General features: G+C 34.8%; 1 protein-coding gene across 3 annotated transcripts in view; it reads left to right on the top strand.

Moving 5' to 3' along the window:
- The window catches only part of LIN28B (lin-28 homolog B), a 115,462-nt gene that overhangs the window by 78,562 nt on the left and 21,936 nt on the right, over positions 1–14,964 (top strand). Inside the window, exon 4 of one of the 3 annotated variants that reach the window (XM_029224072.1) lies at positions 13,209–13,250. The exons of the other annotated variants lie outside the window; for them this stretch is intronic. Coding sequence (XP_029079905.1) covers positions 13,209–13,250 — 42 coding nt within the window. The remainder of the gene's footprint in view (positions 1–13,208; positions 13,251–14,964) is intronic. 3 annotated transcript variants of the gene reach the window in all.

Consider the following 14,964-nt stretch of genomic DNA (forward strand, 5'->3'; position numbering starts at 1 on the left):
TAAAAATAATTAATTTTTTTAAAAAAAGAACTTACACAAACGTGAGAGTTGATGGGCAAGGGAAGGGTCAGTACATACAGTACATTAGAGAAATATTCACTAACCAGTCTTCAGAAGCCCTGGACTAGATAGACAAATCAAAGCATGCAGGGAAATCCAAAAAGCCAAGCGTATCTGGTATTGCAGAGGAACTGGGGAGAGGGAGCCCCTGGGGAGAGCTATGGAAACTGCTACCTCTGTGTTGTGACAACCTCTCTGGATTTGCAGACAAGGGATGGTGTCAGGCTGCTGGTCAGTGGGACCAACATTGGGAAGACAAGGTGGGCACAGAGCACCAGAGAGGACAAGCCAGGACGTGCTGGGCAGATCTGTGTGTGCTACCGTGGCTGACCATGATAATGGCTTCTGCTTTGTTTTTGCTTTCCATGTCTTGTAGTATATGAGTTTCTCTTTTGGCTGACTGTAACCCAGAACCATCCAGAAAAAAGACTCTGGGAAACATAGTTACCAGGCATAACCTAACTGACATAAAATAGTCCAGCACCAACAGTATAAACAAAGTTAGAAATCTAATACAATATAGAGTGGGAAAAGATACTTGCAATGCATGTAGTTGATAAGGAATTAATATCCATAATATATAAAGGACTACAAATCAAAAGGAAGTAAAAGCCCAACAGAAAAATGAGCAAATAGTAATTTATAAAAGAAAAAAATTAATATTCAATAAACAAAAAGATACTGATTTAAATGAGATATAATTTCACTCCCATAGAAGTAGCAGAAATTTTAAGTTCTGACCATACTAAGTAGTGTGAAGAATGTCACACAGTCCTGATGGGACTCATAATCAATGAATCCACTTGAGAGAGCAATGTGGCAATATCTGGTGGAATCAAAATTTTTCATATACTTTGATTCCACTTCTAGGTGGATTTACCAGAGCAGTGTTTTTCAGAATGTGGGCTGGGACCCACTAGTGCCTTTTGATATTAATTTGGTATTATGGAAAGTATTAGTGCTATTTTTTAATGAAATAGAACAATAAAAAGTCATCAGAGTGAAGTGCATGTAGTAAGAGTAACTATTGTTTCATATACTTTTGGGTTATGCTGGGTGTTTTTGTGTGTGTGAGTACTGAATTGTGACGCAAAATGTTTTCTCTGTGGGTTACGGTCACATGTACACAAAGAATTGTGCAAAAAAATATTTATTGCAGCATTGCTTGTAATAGAAAAAAAAAAACAACAACTCAGAAACAACCTAAATGTCTGTTACCAAGAGGATGATTAAATTATAGTATATTCTCAAAATGAAATTGAGTTAAAATGAACAGACTACAGCTACCGTTATCAGTCTGGATTACTTTTTTAAAAATCCCGCTATAATGTTAATTAATAAAGCAAGCGGCAGAATGATCGATGCAATATTATTCATCTTTATTAATTTTTTTAAACCATCAAGTAATATTATGCATTGTCTGTGAATACTTATATTTATGGTAAAAATATGAAACATGATGAACGCTGAGTTCATCATAATGCTACTCTGAGATCAGAGAAGAGAATGGGATTGGAGGAGCATATAGGTTATGTTGACCCATTTATTTCAAGTTATTTTTGTGTCCTTTATTTTTACTTATTTATTTTTTGGCTGTGCTGGGTCTTCATTGCTGTGCGTGGGCTTTTTTCTCTAGTTGCGGCGAGCGGGGGCTACTCTTGCTGTGCACGGGCTTCTCATTGCGGTGGCTTCTCTTGTTGCGGAGCACGGGCTCTAGGTGTGTGGGCTTCAGTAGTTGCAGCACGCAGGCTCGGTAGTTGCAGCACGCGGGCCCCAGAGTGCGCAGGCTTCAGTAGTTGCGGCATGCAGGCTCTAGAGTGCACAGGCTTCAGTAGTTGTGGCTCTCAGGCTCTGGAGTGTGGGCTCAGTAGCTGTGGCGCATGGGCTTAGTTGACTCGCGGGATGCGGTATCTTCTCAGATCAGGGGTCGAACCCATGTCCCCTGCATTGGAAGGCGGATTCTTAACCACTGGACCACCAGGGAAGTCCCTGTGACCTTTAATAAGTTACTTATATAGATTTCTTGTAATGATTATTCTTAGGTATTTTTGATGCTATTGTGAATAATTTTTTTTCCTTTTAACTGGCCATTGTTATTGTAGAGAAAAACTGTGGGTTTGGGCAATAGTTTTGTGTCTTCTCCAATAGTCATACCTATTATTTAATTTTCTTTTCTTATGGAATAGACTAGAATTTCCTAAACAGTGTTGAAAATGCTGCTGACAGCAGACATCCTATCTTCTGATTTAATGAAAATGGCTGTAATATTTCAAATTTAAATGTGTTATTTTCAGTTAATAATCATGTTTAATTGCTTCCCTTCTCTTTTTATTATGAATACCTGTCAGATTATATCAAAAAACTTTTCAGCATCTATTGACATAATTATGTAATTTTTGACTTCAGGTTATTGATACAATGAATTACATCTATAGATTCTATGAAGTTGAATAATTCTTATATTCCTGTGGGAAAAAAACCTTCTTAGTCATGATATGCTGATATATTCAGTTTCATAATATTTATTGGTCTTCATGAACTTGGACTTTTTAATGTGTTTTCCTCATCATGTTTTATTACTAAGGCTATTTTATTTAATGTTTAGGTAGTTTTCTGTCTATTTCTATGTTGTGGGGTAATTTAATATACATAAGAATTAAAGTACTAGTCTCCAAAGTGGAAAATCTATCTCCAATAGATAGACAAGATAATAGATTCATTTTATTCATACATGGAAAAAAATATCATGACTTGTGTTTATATTTATTTACTTTTTTGTTTAATAATGTATACATTTACTTTATAAAGTATGCATCTACTTTATAAATACAAGCAAATATACATATATTGGGATGGATATTCAAAAATATTTTACTGATAAGTGTGTGTGATCAAAATGATTTGGAACCCACAGCTTAAAAGGTGATAGAGGGCTTCCCTGGTGGCGCAGTGGTTGAGAGTCCGCCTGCCGATGCAGGGGACACGGGTTCGTGCCCCGGTCTGGGAAGATCCCACATGCCGCGGAGCGGCTGGGCCCGTGAGCCATGGCCGCTGAGCGTGCGCGTCTGGAGCCTGTGCTCCACAACGGGAGAGGCCACAACAGTGAGAGGCCCGCACCGCTAAAAAAAAAAAAAAAAAAAAATGGTGATAGAGCTGAGCTACAAAACATCTAAGCCCTTTCTTTGCCTTTTGTAGTTTAAAAAATTATGTTCTCAGAGTCTTATCTATTAGGTTTTTCTACTTCTGATTGGTCGAATTTGGTATATTTTGCTGGGGAATTATTTACCTCCTTTATATTTTCTGATACATTGCCATAAAGTGGCAATAAGATTCTCTTATTCTTTTAGTCTCTCCCATTGTGCAGTTGGATTTTAATAATCTCTAGCACTTTACATTTTTATTTTGTCTGTTTCTTCTTATTTAGGCTTCTTGTGGATTTATGCTTCTAAATAATTAGCTTTTGTCTTATCTATATTTTCTGCTGCTTTTGTTGGTTTTCTGTTTCTTTATTTCAGATCTTACAGTAAAAAGTCTTCAACTTTTGTTAATTTTGTTTTATTAATTTTGTTTATTTTTTCTACTTTCTGAAGTTGAATACTTAGTTTTAGTCTTTATTTTTATTAACAATAAGGATTCCAGACAATAAGTATTCCTTTAAGAAAAGCTTCATTGTGTTGCATAGGTTTTGGTATGAATTTATTATTTTCATTATTTTCTGGATAATTTAAAATTTTAATTTTCACTTTGCTTCAAGGGTTATTTCATTTTTTTTCATCTGTTTGGAGATACGTTGGTCACTGATCTTTCAGGTGTAAGTAATATGAACCAACTCATAATGGCTTAAGGCAATCATTCACAGTTGTGGTCCCTGGACAAGCATCAGCATCACATGGACTCTTGCCAGAAATGCAGATTCTCAGGCCTCATCGAGACTTACCCACCAGGTTATGGACCTCAGCAATCTGTCTTTTGTTTTGTTCTGTTATTATTATTATTTTTTAAAACAAACCCTCTAGGTAATTTTGATGTGCTCTGAAATTTGAGAACCACTGGCTTCAGGAGGAAAAAAAGAAATGTATTGACTTGCATAATTTATAATTCCAGGAATTAGAGTAGTTTCAGAGATATCTGGATTTGAGTGCTCAATCCACATGCCAAGAGGGATAGAATTACCAGCAATTCTAGCGAAAGCCCAGGATTGCTCTAACCTGTAATGCGGCACTCTGGTTTGCTAGACAGCAGTCATTTGCCCACCCCTTGAGCTGAGGAGTGAGGTGAGCCCCATCTAAACCACAAGGATTTAAAGTAGGGAAAGGAGGACTCTCCAAAAGCAAACCAAGGTGCTATTATGAAAAGAGATGTTAGATGAGTTAGGCAAAAACAACTATTATCCGTAAAACAGTGCTATTCAAAGTAGCCATTCTGCAAACTGTTTCCGTTCTTCAACAACACTAGGAACTTGTGCCATAATGTAAAACATGCTACTTCCTTCACTTGAGAAAGTCTTAGTACAAAAACAGGGTCACCTGTACTAAATATTCATTTTTTCATGTGTTTAGAAATTTTCTTCTGTAATTTGTTTACATATTTCTTTACTTGTCTCCTTTTCTCTTTTTAGAACCCCTCTTATTCAACTGTTAGTTCCAAAATTGGTCTTTAAAGTTTCTTATTATTTTTTTTCTTAGCATTTCCATCTGTCTTACTTTTTGTTGTAAGATTGTTCCTCTTGAACTTCCAGCATATTGAGTTCTCAGGTGTGACTCTCTCCTTTCACTGTTCTTCCTATTTAATTTTAAAATTTCAAATCATGTTTTCAATTCAAGACAGCCTTTTTTTCTCTGTTCTAAACTAACTGGTTTAGGTTAAAATTTTCTTCAGAGAATTTCAGTGGGAGCATTTTCTAAAGGTGCATCTTTCTTCATCAGATTACATTGTCCCTGTGTTTTTTCCCTGCTGTTTATTTCTCCAGTCATGGTTTTTCTTCCCTATACAAGAGTATAGAGCTGGCTTTTAGCATTTTTTGAGCAGAGGCAAATCTCTGAGCTGTGGAAGGTATAGTTTCTGCTCTTCTGAGCTGTCAGTAAACAAATTAGCAAACCATGACCCTTTTGCTAAGGGAGATAGGAGGATGGAGGACAGAGGAGAGAAACTCTGTTATCTTCCTCTGCTCACTGAAGAATATATTTAATTTACCAAAGGAACAAAAAATGAAAACACTTAGGAATAAAGTTTAATAAGAGATATGCAGGACCTAAATAGTGAAAATGAAAACTATACTTTGTTAACGTAAAAGAAGAGTTAAGTAATCTAAACACATGTCTACAATCTGTCCTGGGGTTTATTATCATTGTGTGTGTATGTGTTTCTGTACTATTCAAATTGACATTTTTTTCCTTCTTTTATTTTTATAATCTTTTTTTCTAAATGGAATTGATTTTGTGTAACATTTTTGTAACCAGCCACCTTATTAACTTCTTTTTTATTGATTTTAATAATTTTTCAATGTATTTATGGTTTTCAAGGTATGAAATATTTTCACCTACATATAATAATTTTGCCTCATCTGAGATCATCTTTGGCATATCCAATTTCATTGCTCTTTCATTTGGTGAGTTCTTACATTTTGTTTCTGCCTTTGTTTCTTATAGATCAGATAAATAGTGATCTATATGTTTTCTGGTTTATGGTTTATTTCTTTTAACTCTTAACTCCATCTAAAATTTAATTTATACCTTTACATAAAATAAAGCTTTATTCTAAATTTCCCCATACTCAGTATCTCTTGTTTGAACTCTTTCCATTAACCTGAAGCCTCTTTTGTTACATAATGATTTCTTCTATATGTTATTTCTAAGATGTGTGTTTCAGGACTCCAATTTTGTATTGTTTGTCTTGATTTTTCTTCCACCAAGTGTCTTTATTTCTCTGTGTTTGTAATACCTTTTAGTACCTAGAAAGCAAATCTCCCTTTATTACTGGTCTAAAATATTCTTGTAGCTCCTGGATGAACTTTATTTATTTTTTTAACTTTTTATTTTATATTGGAGCATAGCCGATTGACAATGTTGTGATAGTTTCAGGTGCACAGCAAAGTGACTCTGCCATACATAGACATGTATCCATTCTCCCATCCAGGCTGCCACATAACATTGAGCAGAGTTCCCTGTGCTATAAAATAGGTCCTTGTTGGTTATCCTTTTTAAATATAGCAGTGTGTACATGTCAATTCTGGATAAACTTTAATATCACTTTGTCAAGTCTTTGTCACTACCAAGAGAATCCCACTGGTATTTTGATAGGAATTCAAATTATTTTATTCATGAAATTCCTGAGGTACAGGAATCCTTACAGTTGATAAATCTGAGGAACAATACTATTGATATAAATAGAAATTTAAATTTCTATAGTAAAGCCATAAATCTAATCATAACTGTAAACTATCACTTCATATACTTTGATCTATTTTTTCATGCTCTAAGAATTGAATTAATACAGTCATTGGATATTACTTTAATAGTAATAGTTTAATATTTTCATATTTACTAAAAATAATTTACCTCTGATGTTTAATATCTACAATTGTGTAATAAGTAAAATTTGGATCTATGATATATTAGAAAGGTGTTGTTAAAGATAGAAGGAAAAATAATGCTATAGGTATATGTATTATGAATAGTCTAGCAGTTAAACTGTTAAAAATAGAAAAAGCAGATAAATAATCCCATCATAGACTGAAAATTATAGGAGTACTTGAAGGCATTGTCTCTTCTAGGTATATTTTATATAGGTATGCCTGTTTAATTAAATTCTGGGTGACCCTTTACTCATTTTAAATTATATTTTCTTAAAAAATTAAAAAGCTATCATGTCTGCAAACACTTGAGCCATGCTAAAAAGAAAAAAATCACTCTTTTTTTGGCTCAGGAAGGAAGTCTGATGTCTCATAGTGCATGGCCAGGCTGCTTTTCAAAGTCCAGTTGGTGGGATGCTGAGCAATACCTGGCCAGAACTCGGAACTGTAAACTTGACCACATGCCTCTCCAAATGATCAATATACGATGTGCTTGCTATCTAATACTACTTTTTAAAAAATCTGAAGCTTAGCTATTCTTTCTTTCATGTACTGTTTTCTCTCTATTTTCTGAAATGGCATTTTTATAGTAATTTTAATTAATACTAAATGGATTTGTAATGTTTTAAAATCACTGTTTTTATATTATCAGGTCAATTATAGGCCTCATTAACTTTGTTAAAATTTTTTTCTTAAGTCAGTCATAGATCACCAAAATATCAGAGAAATGTTGATTTAGCCACTTTTGTTTCCTTAGGAGATTCAGTACATGGTATAAAATGTAAGACTGTTTTACAAATGATGTAAAAGGTGTATAGGACTCTCTAAGTTAAGTAGCTATACCTAAAAGAAAAAAAAATGCACTTATATTGGGAAGTTGCTAAGAGGGTAAATGTTAAAAGTTCTCATCACAAGACAACAAATGTTTGTAACTGTGTGATGGATGTTAACTAGACTTATTGGGGTGATCATTTCACAATATGTAAAATATTGAATCATGCTACACACCTGAAACTACTGTAATGTTGTATGTCAATAATAATTTTTAAAAGAAGAAAAAATATCCATTTTAATGAATAAAAGAAATAGACAACCAGGGAACACCTAGTTGTAATTGAATTACTAAGGAATGTCGAGTTCTAGCTTTGTTGTCTCAAAGGACTTTTTTAAAGTTTCAAAGAAGTGTGTGTCATAGAAAGAGCGGAAGCCCATGAGACCTACAATCTGAGTTGCTTTGACATATAAAATCCATGAGGATAGGATCTGATCTTCCTTATTTATCATTGTATATCTAACTTCAAGCACCTGTGTGGTATAGAATTAGGTGTTGGTAAATATTCCCAGTGTCTCTGTGTGTGTATGTGTGTTTGTGTGTTTTTCTACATATGTATGTATCAATATTTGCCTAAATATATGGCTCTTTCATAACCTGGTAAGTTTTTAGCCAGTAATCTCTTTTCTATTGTTATACATTTTCATCTTATCTAAAACCCATAACATATTCAAATCTCCTCCAAATAATTGTAAAATGTCCTCTTCAGCTGGTTTGCATAATCAGTATCTAAAGTGGTGAATTTGTCAGTTTCTCCTTCTAGATCTGTCCATTTTTGTATGTATATATATAAATATTTAAATTATAAATTCAATTATTTTTCATCATGTAGCATCCTTTTCTATTCCTAGGAATATATTTTTGCCTCAAAGTATATTTTTTCTGTTAATATTAATAAAACCAGGACTTCCCTGGTGGCGCAGTGGTTGAGATTCCGCCTGCCGATGCAGGGGACACGGGTTCGTGCCCCGGTCCGGGAAGATCCCACATGCTGCGGAGCGGCTGGGCCCGTGAGCCATGGCCGCTGAGCCTGCGCGTCTGGAGCCTGTGCTCTGCAACGGGAGAGGCCACAACAGTGAGAGGCCCACATACAGCCAAAAAAAAAAAAAAAATATATATATATATATATATATATATATATATTAATAAAACCAGCTTTCTTTTGGTTAATATTTGTCTGACGTTCTAGTCAGCTAAGGTTGCCATAACCAAATACCACAGACTAGGTGGCTTAAACAACAATTTATATCTCACAGTCCTAGAGGCTAAAAGTCCAAGATCAATGTGTTGACAGGTTTGGTTTTTCCCGAGGCCTCTCTCCTTGGTTTGCAGATGGTGCCTTCTCACTTTGTCTTCACCTGGATGCACACATATCCCTGGTGTCTCTTTCTCTTCTTATAAGGGTACACTAGTCATTTTGGATTAAGGCCTCACCCTGAAGTCTTCATTTAACCTTGATTACCTCTTTAAAGGCTCTCTCCCCAAGTACATTGATGATTAGGACTTCAGCATATGAATTTGTGTGTGGGGCTACGTAAGATCTAATATAGTTTCTTTCCTCTCTTTGTTTTCAAGCTATTCATATTATTTTGTTTTATATGTCCTTTATAGACAACATATATCTGATTTTTATATTTTTAAATCTAATCTGACAGTCTGTATTTAAACTGGTACATTTAGTCTGTACACATTTAATGCCATTATTGATATATTTTTATTACAGGTTTTGTGCTATCTTTTCAGACTGGATTTTTTCCAATTTTTTTCTTTTCTTTTTTCCTTTCTGTTGTTGTTCTCCTTTCTCCTTCTTTCTTTTTTTTAATTTTTTTAAAATTTTTGTTATTTTTGTCTGTGTTGGGTCTTCATGGCTACGCACGGGTTTTCTCTAGTTGCAGTGAATGGGGGCTACTCTTCGTTGCAGTGCGTGGGCTTCTCATTGCAGTGGCTTCTCTTGTTGCGGAGTGCGGGCTCTAGGTGCGCGGGCTTCAATAGTTGTAGCTTGCGGGCTCAGTAGTTGTGGCACACAGGCCCTAGAGCGTGTGGGCTTCAGTAGTTGTGATGCATGGGCTCAGTAGTTGTGGATTGCAGGCTCTAGAGTGCAGTAGTTGTGGCTCACAGGCTTAGTTGCTCCACGGCACGTGGGATCTTCCCGGACCAGGGATTGAACCCATGTCCCTGCATTGGCAGGCAGATTCTAAACCACTGCACCACCAGGAAAGTCCCTCTTTTACATTTTTATCTTATCTTTCTATGCTGTGTTCCATGTAATTTCTTGATATTTACTTTCTAGTTTATTAGTCTAACCTTTATCTGTGTCTAAGTGCTGTTTAATAATTCCACTGAGTTTGAGATGTCAGCAGTATTGATTCGATACCTAATAGTCCTGTTGAGTCTGTTATTTTCAAATATGCCTGGTTATTTTTTCTAGTCTCTTGTTGGTTGTTCATTTTTGTAACTTCATCTTTTTCTCTCTATTTCTTTAAAAACCCTGTCTCTAACTATTTTATAGGCTGTTTTTGACAATTCCGATAAAGTTCTTAGAAGTCTAACTTGGCAGTTTGTTGTTTCTGCTGACCCTTACCTCATGGTGGTTTATTTATTGGTGTCTCATTATCTTTGATTATGAGGTCATACATGTTTGATTATATCTATGGAAATAGTACAATGACTTTTATTTCTTAAATTGAGAAAACTTTCCTCTAGAAGTAACTGTGTTTGCTTCTGTCTGGAACTATGGGTTTCCATAGCCTTCATCATTATAACTAATTTCAAAAATCCCTCGGTGTGGAAGAGACTTAAGATGCTGCTGGCCCTGTGACTCAGTCTAGTCACCTGTTACAGCACTAATATTATTATCCATCCTCAGGGAAGCCCTGCCTTTCCTGTTTGCTTATAGCTTACTGCTCCTTGCTCTAACTTTACCTTTAGTGTTATTTGGGGAGGCTCTTACCTTTATTTTCTGCAAGCCCAGCTTTCTGCAAGCCCAGCAATGCATGCAAATGTGTGTTTTTTCCATGCATTTTTTTGAGAATTGGTTGGTCACATTGCTGGAAGCAGAAGTTCTTAATGTTCAGCTATTTCTGATCTACTTTTTAAGACATCCATTGAATTTTTAGTTGCAATTACTCTTTTTTTAAAAAATTTCTGAGTGTTCTGTTTGTTTTTTCAAATCTGCTTATCTTTTGCTCCTGACCATAGTTTCAATCCCTTGTTACTTCTTTAGATTAATGGTTCTCAGTGAGCATGGTCCTATCACACAGAAGGCGTTTGGAAATTTGTGGAGGAGAATTCGGTTATTTTCCCTACAAATGGTAGTCAATGATGGGAAAGGGTATTTTGATCATTTCCTCCACTTTAGTCAATAATGGGAAGGGGTAATTACGGTTGTGTAGGAATGTTAGATGATTTCAGTGTATGAGACAGTCTCAGAGGACACACACATTGTCCTATCTACATTTTACTAATGTCTTTTTTTTTTAACGTGTTTATTGGAGTATAATTGCTTTACATTGTTGTCTTAGTTTCTGCTGTATAACAAAGTGAATCAGCTATACGTATGCATATATTCCCATATCCCCTCCCTCTTGCATCTCCCTCCCACCCTCCCTATCTCGGCCCTCTAGGTGGTCACAAAGCACCGAGCTGATCTCCATGTGCTATGCAGCTTACTAGTGCCTTACCTTTTTGATAAAGACTTTCGTTGTTTCATTGATTTAATTTCAACTTTAATTTTTGTTGAAAATCAACTGGCTGCCCAAAGGTAGCATGTTTATGGATTCTCTTGTATTAACCTATCTGTCCATCCTAATGCCAGTACCACCCTATCTAGTTTATTGTATGATAGTTGGGGTTGATTTTGCCCTGGGGGGACATTTGGCAATGCCTGGAGACATCTTCGGTTGTTACGATTGAGGAGCGGGGTTGCTACTGGCATCTAGTTGTTAGATGCTAGGGATACTGATAAAAAAAATCTTTCGGTACGTAGGACAGCCCCCACAAGAATTATCTGGCCTAATATCATTGTGCCGAGATTGAAGAAACCCACTGTATCTTTACAGTAACTCTTGAAATAAGGTAGTATCAGTCCTCCAACCTTGTTAATCTTTTTCAAAATTGCCTTGGGTATTCAAGATCCTTTGCATTTTTATAGAAATTACAAATGAGCTTGTAAACTGGAAATTTGATTGGGATTGCATTTAATCTATAGATTATTTTGAGTCTTTGGATTCATTAACCTGATATATAATCATTTATTTAAGTTTTATTTCTCCCAGTAACGTTTTTCAGTTTTTAGTATTAAAAGCCTTCCATATCTTTTGTTGAATTTACTCTTGAGTATTTTATGTGTTTGGATGCTCTTATATATAATTTCCTTAAATTTTTTTTACTGTTTGCTGCTAGTATATAATAATACAATTGATTTCTTGAGTACTGCATTTGTCTATTAATTCTGTTATCTTTTGTAGACTCCTTAGGATTTTATGTGTTAATAATCATGTTGTCTGCAAATGAAGATAACTCCTTTTCCATCTTTATGACTTTTATTTCTTTCCTTTTTCTGTTTTGTTTTTGTGTGTTTTTTTCTCCTTATGGACTGGCTAGGTACTTGAGTAAAATTTTAATTAGAAGTGATGGACATCCTCATTCTTTGGAGGAAAGTGTTCAGTATTTCAGTATTAATTATTTTGTGATAGTCCTTTGTCAGGTTGAGGAAGTTTTCTCCTGTTTCTGATTTCTGAAAATTTTTATTCATGAATGAGTGTTGGATTTTCTCAAATGCTTTTCTGTGAATGTACTGATCAGGTGTTTTTATCTCCTTTATTAATATGACTTTTAAGTCAATTAATTGACTTTTCAATGATAGTACCAATAGATATGTATTTCTGGGATAAACTCCAGTTGCTCATGATACATAATCTTTTTTATATATTGCTGGACTCTTTTTGCTAATATTTAGCTAATGATTTGTGTGTTCATGAAGGATATGGGTATATAATTTTATTTTATTATAATGTATTTGTCAGGTTTTGGTATTAGGATTATTTAGATCTTATAAACAATTTCCTTCCTTATAATGAAAACTATATTGTAATATTGTATAATTTATTTAACATAGAATTCACTAGTAAAACCATCTGGACTTGGAGCTTTCTTTGTGGAAATTGTTTTTATTACAAATTCAATTTCTTTAATAGATAGAAGGTATAATAGAGATCGCTAGGGAAACAGACCAGATTTTTTAAATAAAAAACTGATTTTAAAAACCTGGTTTTTATCAAACCCGACAATCTCTGCTTTTTAATTGGAGAATTGAGACTATTTGTATTTAATTATTAACATAGTTAGATATAAGTCTACAACTTTGCTATTTGTTTGCTATTTTTCTCACTTTTCTTTCTATTCATTCCCTGTTTTCTTTCTGCTTAATATTGTTTCATGTGCTGTAAAATGTAAGCACTTACAAAAGGATAATTTCATTCACCCCTGTGTCATCCTTTGTGCTATTTATTGTGTCATATATTTACTTTGACATAACTTGTAAATTCCACAAGTCAGTGTAATTGCTTTTGCTTTAGATTGATATTTATCTTAGAAGTAAATAAGAGTAGAAAATAAATGGCATTTTATGTTTATGTACACATTGCCAATTTCCAGTTCTTTTCATTTCTTTGTGTAGATTGAAGTTTTCATGTGGTAGCATTTCCCTCGAGCCTGAAGAAATTTTTTTTCCTTTTTTTTTTTTAGCATTTCTTCTTGTGGAAGTCTGCTGGCCACAAGTTCTCTCAGGTATCTTTATTATATCCTCATTTATGAAGGATATTTTAATAGATTCAGAATAATCAAAAGTATTTTTTCTTTTACTACTTTGATGATGTTTGTTATCTGGCCTCCATTAGTTCTGAGAAGACACTAAATGTAATTCATTTCTTTGTTCCATGGTGTGAAATGTATCCCTTTGCTCCCCTTGCTCCTTTATTTGGGTTTTCAGTAGTAATTATCATTCATGTGCCAAGCTGTGTTTTCTTTGCATTTATCATGTTTGGTATTCTCTGAGCATTTTTGATCTGTTGATCCAAGATGTTTTACGTAAAATTTAGGAAATTTTTAACCATTATTTCTTCAAGTTTTTTTTTCTTTCTGCTCCATTCTCTCCTTTTTTTCTGGGACTAATTACACATATAACACACTACTTTGTATTATCCCACATGTCACAGACACTCTGTTCGTATTTTTCAGTCCTTTATTGTATCTGAAATCAGTTCATATTATTTCTTTTGTAGTCCATCTTTAAGTTCACTGACGTTTTTCAGCAATTTCCAGTTAGTGAACTTTTCGTTTTAGATATAGCTTTCAGTTCTAGAATTTCCAGTTGGATTATTTTGTTTGTTTTCTTTTTTTCCCTGCCACGATTCCCCATTTTTTTAAATTCAGCAAGTCCTTCTTTTCCTTTTCACGGTTGAACGTATTTAACATAGCAGTTCTGAGGTCTTTCATTTCCAACTTTTGGGTCTTTTCAAGGTCTTTTATCTTGTCTGCTTTTTTCCTGCTTCTTTATATGTCTAGTAATTTTTTGTGTGTGTGCAGAATGTTGCTGCTAATAGTTGTAGGGAATCTAGGTTTTCATCTTTTTTTTACAGGTGTTGAGTTTTATTCTGGTAGGCAATTGAATTACTGTTAGTTTTTTATTCTGCCAGCCCTGTTTTTATTCAGTGTAGATCTATTTTGGTTTTGTGTTTAGTCCTAGGATGCAGCCTTTCCTCTGGGGTACGGTCCTTATTCCTAAGGTATGAGTTACTGGGATCTCAGCTGAATACCCAAGGTGCTGGATTAAGAATCCAGTGTGGTCTTACCACCCTGTCTGGATAGAACTCCTATATCTTCCAGCACTTTGTGACCTTGGGTATCTGGTATCTGGTTATCTCTGCACCAAACAACAGTACCCTCTTTCTGCTGTGCTTAGCAAGTCTCATTCTGTATATGGGGGTAGAGGCTTCTCTTTTGCACACATTTCTTCTATCCAGTAGTCTGTTCCATAATTTCAACTGCTTCGTAAACCTTTAGGTCAAACCTTTCATTCTTCTGCTCATTAACATCACTGTGCTGTGCCTGGGTTCTTTCTCTTTGACCCTTAGTCCCAAAGTCTACTCAGGAAGCCAGATCACACATGGTGCTTATTTTGAATGTTTTCCTTCCATAAAGCATCAGTTTTTCACTGCCCGTTGTCCCATCCAGTGCCTGTAAACAGTTACCTCACATATCTTTTCCAGTTGTTGCTTACTGAAGAAGAAGTCTAGTAACAGTGAGTCTGTCATGGTCGGAAGCCTACTGAACCTATGTATTCTTAATTTGTCTGTAACACAGAGATTTAAAAATTGCATGTAGAAAGTATTTATTTTGAGTTTGCAGTTTGCTTTTCACACCTACTGAAATACTGTCTCCAGAAACAATTTTTCTATAAGCTCTTGTATTATTATTATTTGTTTTCCAATCCATCAGCTAT

The sequence above is a fragment of the Monodon monoceros genome, unplaced genomic scaffold (assembly GCF_005190385.1).
Source record: "Monodon monoceros isolate NGI ecotype Baffin Bay Population unplaced genomic scaffold, NGI_Narwhal_1 Super_Scaffold_15, whole genome shotgun sequence".
NCBI classification, from domain to species: domain Eukaryota; kingdom Metazoa; phylum Chordata; class Mammalia; order Artiodactyla; family Monodontidae; genus Monodon; species Monodon monoceros.